We start from the raw sequence: 10,822 nt of genomic DNA on the forward strand, positions 1-10,822 counted from the left end.
TTCATAATGTATTCAAAAGAAATAACATTGTGGTCAGAAGTTCCAATAGGACAAGTTTGTTTTATATTAATAATTCGCTCGGGATGGATTGTAAACAGGAGGTCGATGAGGGTACTCGAGCTGGGAGTAATTCTTGTAGGATCTTTAACCATCTGAACAAAACCTAGTTCGTTGAACATTTCTTCAAAAACATGAGGTACACGTGGACCAAGCATATTAATATTAAAGTCACCAACACAGATTAGATTGTTATATTTAAAATATAAGTTCTTAATAGTATCATTTAGAGCAGACAGGTCACTAATGTTACTACTTGGGCTTCGATAGGCGACCCCAATGGCAAAAATCTCACGTCCGTGTTCGACCTCCAACCATAATTGTTCGATTCCAGTGTTAGCGGTGTGTATTACTTTTGCTTTGATATGATTTTTGACTATAACCGCCACACCACCAGCATGGGTAGGTCTATCAACTCGATGTACTTGATGAGTGTCAAATACTATATGGGGATAGGTACATTTGGGATCTAACCAGGTTTCTGATAAGAACATGAAGTCGAAATCAACCACCTTCAATTTTAAGTAATCGGCATTTTTAGACAAGGATCGTATATTGGTAAAACATATTTGCATTGTGTGATTAGTGTAGAATGTAGTAGTGTAGAATATAGGTATATACTTGAAGGGTCTCGTATTGGTAGTTGTTTAATTGTTGTAATTGAACGTAAATGCGAGATTGGATTATTTGGGCACTTTATTGATTAATTTCATGTGTGATGGTAAAATAAATTAAATTTTTGTAAAATCATGCAACTCGTGTGTTCGTTCCATCCCTTTAACGGCGAAGAGAAAAGTGTTATGCTCAATTACAATTAATTTTATTGATTCGTACCTAAAGTTCATTTTACGTGTTAAAGTCAGAATTGACTTGTTTTGAGGAGGATAACTAGTGTGTTGGGTTCCAGGAGTTAATTGGATCTAATGAGTCTAGAAAATTGAGAGATTCTGTTAGGTACTATTATGAATTTAAGATTATGGTGGAGGGAATCTAGGAAAAGTATAATACTAACTGAAAAGGTTCATCTATGATCATAGAACTGATAGAACGCTATTGGGTGAACAGTTTCAAACCCCTTACCGTTTATTCACTTTCATGAACCCCAATTTCCTCATCTTTACTCCCAAAATTCATAAACCAGGTATATCCCTAGAAGACATACCGTCTCTTGTACCAATTCACGGTTCAGATTAACAGTGAGATCTCTGGTGGGCCGTGACACCACATTGTAATTAATATTGGTAGGATAAGAGCGCCATCTTTAGAGGCAACATAACCATCCTGAATAATTATTTTAACAATATACAACTTTTATTTAACTAGATTATAACAATTAAATGCAAGATTAACAAAATAAATTCAATGTAAAATATAAAAAACTTCGTTGAAAGATTTTTGGTATGGAATTGTTGCTAGAACAGATATCGCATTGCCTTTCTGAATTATTTTAATATCCCAAACAACTCCCGACTGCTAACCTATCTCAAGGGTTGCAGATACTTACGGATTCCATCAAAAGTGCGGCCCTAAACGCTATTCCTGTAGTGGGTGGCAGATCGATTACCCGAAACGTTCCCTGGTGGTGTCCTGCGGTTAGGGATGCTATAAGAGTTAAAAAAAGAGCACTAAACGTTTTCCGTCGAAGGCCCACCGAACACAACTTGGTTGCTTTCAAGATAGCTAGAGCTAAGGCGCGTAGAATAGTTCTAGAATGCAAAAGAGAATGTTGGAATCGTTATACTTCTACAATTAACCCCAGCACGTCTTCATCTGAAGTATGGAGAAGGATAAAGCTTCTGGCTAATGGCAAGAGAACTGCGTCAATCACTCGGATTATAACTCGAGATGGGTCTACCACTGAAACCCCTCACCTGATTGCCGAAACTATTGCTGAACATTATGAAACAACCAGTAACTCACAAAACTATGAATCACCTTTCCGAGAGAGCAAAATGGAATGGGAAATACCTCTCAACTTTAACACTGCGGAGATACTTGAGTATAACATACCCCTTTCCATGGCCGAGTTGGATGAAGCTCTAAGATGCGCAGACTCAAAGGCGTCAGGGTTCTGACACAATTCCATACATATTTCTAAAACATCTTCCACTAACTGCAAAGCTATCTCTCTTAGACTTATATAATCGGTGCTGGGTCGAAAATACTTACCCTAGTGAATGGAAAGAGTCCGTCGTCGTTCCTATCCTCAAACCCGGTAAGGACCCATTGATCCCGTCGAGTTATAGGCCCATAAGTCTAACTTGTTGTATGGGTAAACTTCTGGAAAGGATGGTCAATAATAGACTGATGTGGTACTTAGAACAAAACCGACTCATAGTAGACCATCAGGCGGGTTTCCGCCGAAACCGATCCACCAATGATCAGTTAGTGTATTTGGAAAGCATTGTCCAGCGCGCCTTTAGAGACAGGGAACATACTGTGGCTATATTTTTTGATCTCGAAAAGGCCTATGATATGACATGGCGATACGGTGTTTTACGAAAGTTGCATAGCTGGGGACTCAGGGGAAATTTGCTCTCTTCCTTGCCGACTATTTGAGAGAGGGAACAATGAAGGTGAAATGTGGAAACGCCCTCTCGACGTCTAAGGTCCTTGAAAATGGTATTCCCCAAGGTTCGCCGCTAAGCGTCACCCTATTTGCGATTGCCATAAACGACATTGCATCGGGTATAGACCCTGCCGTGCACAAATGCCTCTACGTTGATGATTTGGCCATTTTCTGTGCGGATAAAACTGTTGGAAGAATAACCAGGCGTCTTCAACCGGCTCTAAACCAAATAATCAGTAACGCCGAAAACTCTGGCTTTAAGTTTTCCCGCGAAAAAACAAAATGTGTCCATTTCTGTAGGCTAAGAAGACCTCACTATGATCCCGTAGTTTTCTTTAAGGATCGACCCATACCTGTCTCAAGATCTGTTCGTTTCCTGGGTCTCATCTTTGATGATCAACTAAGATGGAGAGAACATATAGAGGGCGTAGTAGATAAATGTAGATTGGTCCTTAACATATTTAAGGTGCTTGCGGGTACCAAATGGGGGGCTGATCCAGACACCTTACTACAAATGCACCACTCCCTGTTACTATCCAAGATGGAATATGGCTGTGTAGCCTACTCTTCAGCGCGTAAGTCAACCTTAGCTAGACTGGACCATCTCCACCATGCGGGAATAAGATACTCTATTGGAGTTTTTCGCACCAGTCCCATACATATAATGCTTTCCGAGGCAGGTTTCCTCCCACTGTCTCACAGAAGTGATAAAATCCTAAGTGGATATGTAGCGGGAATCCGGGCGCAACCGGATCATCCCAACTATAAACTTTTGTTTTCCGGAATTCGCGGTTTTCTGGAGAGGCCCACAATTACTAGACCTGCCGGTGTTCGAGCCCACGAACTATTCGCTGCGATGGGAGTTAATATGCCGTCCGTGTTACCATTTGGACAGGGCGAAGTTCCGCCTTGGATGATCCCGAAAATGAAAATCTTCTTAAAACTGGCGGAATACGTTAAAGACGATACCCCAGTAACGATATACAGAAGCAACTTTCTTGCCTTTCTGGAGGAGCATCGGGACTCAACCATCATCTACACTGATGGATCACGCACAGAATCAGGAGTAGGATGCGCTGTATACGTGGACTACTCGTCGCACGAGTGGACACTTCCGCCTATGACAACTGTATACGGAGCAGAACTGTATGCATTGTGGCAGACTCTGCTGTATTGTCTAATAAATAGAAGACACGTGTTTCTGATGATTTGCGATAGCCTCAGTGTTATGGCCGGGATACGGGACATTTTTTCCCGTGATCCTCTTATTCAGAGAGTACAAGCAATGTACACAAATGTTACGAAGTCCGGTAAGGTAGTGGAATTTGCGTGTATATCCAGTCATGTAGGAATACACGGAAATGAACTGGTTGATGCGACAGCAAAACGTGCAACAAGAGGAACCCGAGTAGATGTCCAGGACCTAAGACCCACGGATCTTAAAGCAGCCCTGAGGCTGGCCATGGGAAGAAAGGCGAAATGGATTCCGCCACTTAAGCTAACGCGTACCGAACGCGTGAAAATACAAAGGCTGCGGATAGGACATACTGGACTCACCCATGCTTATATACTTCGCGGAGAACCTCCTCCCATGTGTGTCAATGTGGTGAACGGATAACGGTCGTCCATATCATATGTACGTGTCCAAATTTTGTCCAAACAGGAACAGCGTTGCAAATATCACCAGACCTACAGGAGAACTTGCGGGAGCCTACGAGAGTAAGAGGAGTGCTAGATTTTCTGAAACGAAATAACTTATTCAACATGGCGGTATAAGTAAAAAAAAAGGGCCAATGACCAAGATGTCGACGCCTTGGAGAAAAAAAAACTCCCATCCCGATTTTAAATTCACAATGAAAATCGAATCTCTCAAAAACTCCCTCAATTTTCTAGACTTAGCACTCACTAGAAATCAGTGCTTATAGAAAACCTATCACCAATGGCCGCGTTATCCCCTTTTTATTTCTTCTATGTTTCTATCTCCTAAAACACAAGTTATTCCCTTTCAGATTATTTTTGTATTACTTGTAAACCTCCCTTTCAACTCGACCAATTATTCTATACTGAGCTTCATATTCCCAACGCCAATAAATACACGATCAACTGATTACGGCCGTTCCTAAACCACCATCAAGCCGTCAACCCCAGACTACCTACAAATTACAATTACGTCTCCCTACCTTACATGGATCCGGTTTCCAATTTTTTTCACAATCTCCTACGTAAACATCACATCTCTTGTGTTTCCTCCCCTGGCAACTTCAATTGAACCTTATTCCTCACTAAAGATGTTTATCTTTTCAACCAGGTGTATAACTCCTGATTGCCCTGCCGTGTATGTACGCCAAACTGGAACCGTTATAATGCACAGACAAAATCCTTAACCAACATCAACCAAAATCGTCCTTTGACACCGACATCCTAAATTTATATTCTACGCCAAATAGTCTAGGCGATAGAGACTGTAACATTGGCAAACTGGACATTTTGAGGTGGAAAAGAAAAAAATGATGGAATATGTTCAGTTAGGTGTTAGAAACAACATATTAAAAATCCCACCCCCCAGACCCTGTGCTAAAGGCTCCAGCCACCCCAACACCCCCCCAAAAACCGTGTTTTCGCCCTTTTTGGCTGATATCTCGCGATCTATGAGGTCTATATGAAATATTTTTAGCTGAAAATATTTCTCGTGAAATTTCATACAAGGTAGATACTCAGAAGTTAGCCTAGGTGTACCTCTTAGCCTAGGAAATTCATAAAAGAGGCTAAAATCATCAATTTTCGTGGCTGTTTGCGGTTTTTTGCAAATATATCGCAACCTTTAGGGCTCGATGAAATATTTTTAGCTGAAAATGCTCCTCGTGAAATTTCATACGAGGTAGGTAACTGAAGAGTTGGCGAAAAGTCACCTTTCACCTTCAACTTTCATGTGTGAGGAAAAAAGTATTTCTATGTACCACAGTATTTTCATATCAAAATATTCACACATTCATTTATACCTCAACGTAATCATTATCCTCTGCAGATTCCACTTCTTCAGGCTCTTCGACGTCCTCTAGTGGTAGTGGATCGTCTGAAGTTACCGACTCGTAGTTCTCCTCGTCTTCCGCTTTACCTGCATGGGTACCCTGAAGAGACGCCGTGGCATTTAGGCATGCTGTTCCATGACACTGGAGGCAGAATTCGTTCTTCAGACCTACAACAAGAAGCATTATGTCAAAAAAAATTTTATAATTAAGTATACGAATACGAGTATATTTTTCTCTCGTATGTCCTAACTCCTAAGTGTCCGGTGGAGAAGGTTTACCTGATTTTCTGAAACTGCAAGCAGTCATGCAACCACGTGCACAGCCACATGAAATAAGTTTGAGGAGACTTTCCTCAGTTTCCTGACGCCTATCACAACGACTTCGGATCCAGCCCAGGAAAGTCTCTTCAAACTTGTTTCATGTGGCTGTGAACGTGGTTGCATGACTGCTTGCAGTTTCAGAAAATTAGGTAAACCTTCTCCACCGGACACTTAGGACACACGAGAGAATATTATATTCGTATACTTAATTATAAAATTTTTTTTGACATGCTTCTTGTTGTAGGTCGGAAATGTAACGAACTCTGCGTCCAGTGTCATGGAACATCGTGCCTAAATGCCACGTCGTCTCTTCAGGGTACCCATTGCAGGTAAAGCGGAAGACGAGGAGAACTACGAGTCGGTAATTTCAGACGACCCTCTACCACTAGAGGACGTGGAAGAGCCTGCAGAGGAGAATGATTAGGTTGAGATATACTTAAATGAATGTGTGAATAGTTTGATATGAAAATACTGTTTTTTACATAGTGATGAAATTATCGGACTTTTTTTAACGAAAAATCGTATGAAAAGTGGTACTATTTTCACGATTCGCGTTTCCATGGAGTTTAGTCCTGTCTATGAACAATAGCATCCACTTTTGAGTGACAGTAAATAGCGAATGTCAACCAAATTATTCAATATGTGGGTTATTATGGATCACTATGCAATAAAATTTCGTGTACAACACGTGTTGAAAGTGTCTTTTTTCCATGAATTTGCTTGATTAACTCGGGCTTCGCCCTCATTAATCAAACTGCAAATTCATGAAAAAAAGTATCACTTTCAAAACTAATTGTACAAATAACTATTTTACGTGAATAAATGGTACATAGAAATACTTTGTTTTACAATGAATATTTCCTCAGTTACCTACCTCGTATGAAATTGCACGAAGAGCATTTTCAGCTAAACATAATTCATCTAGCCCTGAAGGTCGCGATTTATTTGCAAAAAACCGCAAAAAAACACGAAAATTGATGATTTTCGCCTCCTTTTATAAATTTCCCAGGCTAAGAGGTACACCTAGGCTAACTTCTGAGTATCTACCTTGTAAGAAATTTCACGAGGAGCATTTTCAGCTAAAAATATTTCATCTAGCCCTAAAGGTCGCGATACATTAATTGCAAAAAACCGCAAAAAAACACGAAAATTGATGATTTTCGCCTTTTTTTATGAATTTTCTCGACTAAAAGGTAGACCTAGGCTAACTTTTCAGTATCTACCTTGTAAGAAATTTCAAGAGGAGCATTTTTCAACAAAAAATATTTCATCTAGACCTCATAGATCGCGAGATATCAGCCAAAAAGGGCGAAAACACGGTTTCTGGGGGGTGGTGAGGTGGCTGGAGCCTTTAGCACAGGGTCTGGGGAGTGGGATTTTTAATATGTTGTTTCTGACACCTAACTGAACATATTCCACCATTTTTTTCTTTTCCACCCCAAAATGTCTTTCTCGCCTAGACTAAAACAATAACACAACATTATTGTACAGTAATAAAACGTTATTGAGTAGGGAGTAGAGAGAAAATAGCCTAGGTATCTTTATGAAAATAAAACCTACTCAAGTCTTTACGATCATATTCTGACATCGTACACATAACCAAAATTCAGTCTAATTTACATTTTACACTAAACTGAGCAATATTCAAAGTAAATTACATTGTTACAGCTCTTTCAGAGAAGCGTAAGATCCTAATTTGTTACTATAAGTCGGCTAGTTACATCATCTAGAGATCAGATAATAAATGCACAGTAGTCGGTATATGTTTACTTAAAGTTGCGTGAATATATTATTTACATATTAGAAACGAATCCAGGATTACAATCTCCAATTTACAAATGGTTCAGACAGCGAACCAAGATTTTAACAGTAAATTGGCAGTTACAGCTTTGCAGGTATGTATTTCGTAAAATACAAGGCAAAGGTCTTAAATGGTAACCCGTTTGAAATTTTCCAGAATCTACAAGTTTTCAAGTACCAATTACCACACAAGTTGAGTTAAAGGAGCGTAAAAGCTACTCGGTAATGTAATTGACTAGAAATGAGAGTAAACTAAAACGGAAATAATTTTGTTTTGTTTGTTTGCCCATCATTTTAACTGATTCATAGAAGTGTCTCATTAATTACGACAATTAAATTATTCAAAACACCAAACCTAACGCAGCTACTTCATTAATCATTTCAAAGCGACGATAACCCGCTATGATTATAATAACGGCATTATTACTTAAACAAATCTACAAATAATTCTTTGATTTATAGAAATAGTTTTATTAATGAATAAAAAGCGCAGATAAAAGTTTAAAACAATCCAGAGTAATTTAATTACGTCACTTACGCTTTAAATTCTTGCGCGAGTTATGCAAAGCCACAAATGTTTTAATTATTGTTTAATTTGTCATAGCATACCACAGATGCGATTTAAGATACTTTGGGGATGCCATCGCAAAATTGAAAACCGGACCTGAAGAATTTCAAATAATTAAGAGAGTTAATTGGCATGAGATCGACTCTAATTTTATGCCCCATTTCACTCGTACCAATACAGAAAATCTTCATTAGATAAACATCTAAATCTAGATTCAATAATGAAGTTGATAAAAAATTGTAATCGCTGAAAGTGTTGTACGCCGAACAGTTTTAATGAAAACAATGCGAAGAATCTTCTAATGGTGCAATGTTGAAACTTTTATTTAAGCCAATTTAGATAAATATGTGGAAAGCGCATTCTGTTCAAATTATAAATTGTGTCAAGAGTGTGAGGAAATCGACCCAATTTTAGTAGACGGGAAGAATTCCGAAGGGCAAATGTCGGTAGAAGTTGCAAGATAATAGTGAAACCTGGCGAAAAACTGATTGACCAGAAGTAGGTCTGCCATGTTTTAAAAAGACATTTTGTCCAATAACAAAGCCGCTTCAAGTTTCTGGAATCTATAATTGACCAATGCTTTTCCTACCCATACAAGGCGTTCAAAATTAATAATACACTTGTGATTTTTGATTTAAAAAGCACAAAAATTGCTTTAAAACGCCAAATCCATTAAATTTAGATAGGTAGGGGCAAGTGTAATTGGAAAGGTTTATCTAGTTGTAGCATTCACCCCCGAACCACCTGCTACCGCCATTGTAAAACTATAACATGTCCCCCCCCCCCCAACGCGGGCGCGAGTCATAAAATTTTCTTTGCAAAAAATTCTCAAAATCAAATTTGGGTGGCTAGTTATGAACTAATCTTTTAAAAAACCGAGTATGTCCAGTGAACAGGTTGGAAAGGTGGGATTAGGTGGAAAAAAATCGGAAAGTAATGAAACTTTAGGATGGTGTTCAGGGATGTTTAATTACCATTTTCTCAAGTTTTGGAACTCTTTCTTGCAGGAATTTGGTTTAATTTTTTTTCATTGTGTTTCGTAATAAATTTGTGTGTTATTATCAATCAATTAATTGTGTGCTTATTCGAATCCAAAGTGCAACCCAGATAGGGTTTTCATGTCAGATTTTTTTTTATTCGTTCCCAAGATTTAATTCAGGTGTTTATCAAAAGTTGTGCAATAAATTCTTTGGAATTTTCGGAAGTTGATCAAGGCCACAACAGAGTCCCTCAAATTGAGTCAATATTAGAATTTTTTTATTGCAGATGCCAGATGTGCACGAGAGAGGTCTAAGTTTCAATTTTGATTTGTTTTTAGCAGGGTTTTTAGTTAGTTGGGCAGGTGTTTTGTGGGTGGTGTATTGACCTCATACCATTGCACACAGCAATATAGATGTTCAACAAAGAAAAAATACTGATTTAACTTAAAAAAATTCATTACTAATATACTACAGTGTTCACGTGGGCACAGAAGCCAGAGAACTATCGCTGCGAAAAAGTATGTTTTATGCGACAAAACGACCAATTTATTTTTAAATAACATTTTACTATTGTAACATGAGGAAAAGTCTAAGAATTTTAATGGATGTCAAAGTTCTGAGAGTTCTCAAGATTCTAAAAAAACATTCTGAAAGGAGGTTCAGGGTGGATTTAAAAACGATGCCTAAACGAAAATTAAAAGAAAGAGAAAGAAAGCTTATTGTAACGTCCGAAGGAGAGGATTCTACGAAAACTGAGAAAAAGTTAAGGAGAAAACTCCATTCATTTGAACATTTCTTTTTCAATTAAGCTAAGGGTACAAAGTTAAAAAATTAACCTTTTTGTCCATTTTTTCTCAACAAGAGAAGAAAAATTTGAAATCACATTGTGATGTTAAAAATATTTAATGAACATATCACACGATCGGTAGAATAGGATGAATACAACTGTCAAAACGGGTTGAAATTAGTAAAGTGATTTTTGTTGAAGCGAATAGTCTTATTTCATTGACCACAGCAATTTTTACTTCAGTTTTTCACTGTGCTTGGTGACCGCCAAGTGTCATTTGTAGCCCGTTTCGATTTTATGACTCGGCGACTACATTAGGAAAAATTGGGTGGGAGAGAGAGATTCTTTGCTGAACCATGAAGGCGAACCTATGTCAGCCGAACGCGGTATTTTAGTATCATTTATTTTCAAGTAAAAGTTTCAAGACGAATTCATACGTGAGATTACAGCCACAGTACAAGGAAAAACTGTGCCGCCAATTCGACGAAATTATTGTGTATGCTTTTGAATCCTTTACAAGTTGCAATTACAAGTAAAATCTCGTTGTGTAGAGGAATCGGCAGGTTGGCTCATTTATTTTCTACCATGGGTACAGTAGGAATCTGTTGCATTCTTAATACGTGAACGAAAATGTTTGTTTTACTTGTATTATTTGCTCAGTGTGATCGCGTTTAAATAAATTTTACCACGAAAGCATTGGGGTCAAAAGGAA

At 38.4% G+C, this 10,822-nt stretch overlaps 1 protein-coding gene across 1 annotated transcript in view; it reads right to left on the bottom strand.

Annotated features, from left to right (window-relative positions):
- LOC116168900 (thrombospondin type-1 domain-containing protein 4-like) overlaps positions 1-5,672 on the bottom strand; it is a 161,086-nt gene extending 155,414 nt beyond the window's left edge. The window contains exon 1 of the mRNA XM_031484909.1: positions 5,626-5,672. Within this exon, the coding sequence (XP_031340769.1) occupies positions 5,626-5,639 (14 nt within the window). The 5' untranslated portion in view covers positions 5,640-5,672. The remainder of the gene's footprint in view (positions 1-5,625) is intronic.
- Positions 5,673-10,822: the final 5,150 nt, after the last annotated feature.

This window comes from Photinus pyralis, unplaced genomic scaffold (genome assembly GCF_008802855.1).
Source record: "Photinus pyralis isolate 1611_PpyrPB1 unplaced genomic scaffold, Ppyr1.3 Ppyr1.4_LG1, whole genome shotgun sequence".
Lineage (NCBI taxonomy): Eukaryota > Metazoa > Arthropoda > Insecta > Coleoptera > Lampyridae > Photinus > Photinus pyralis.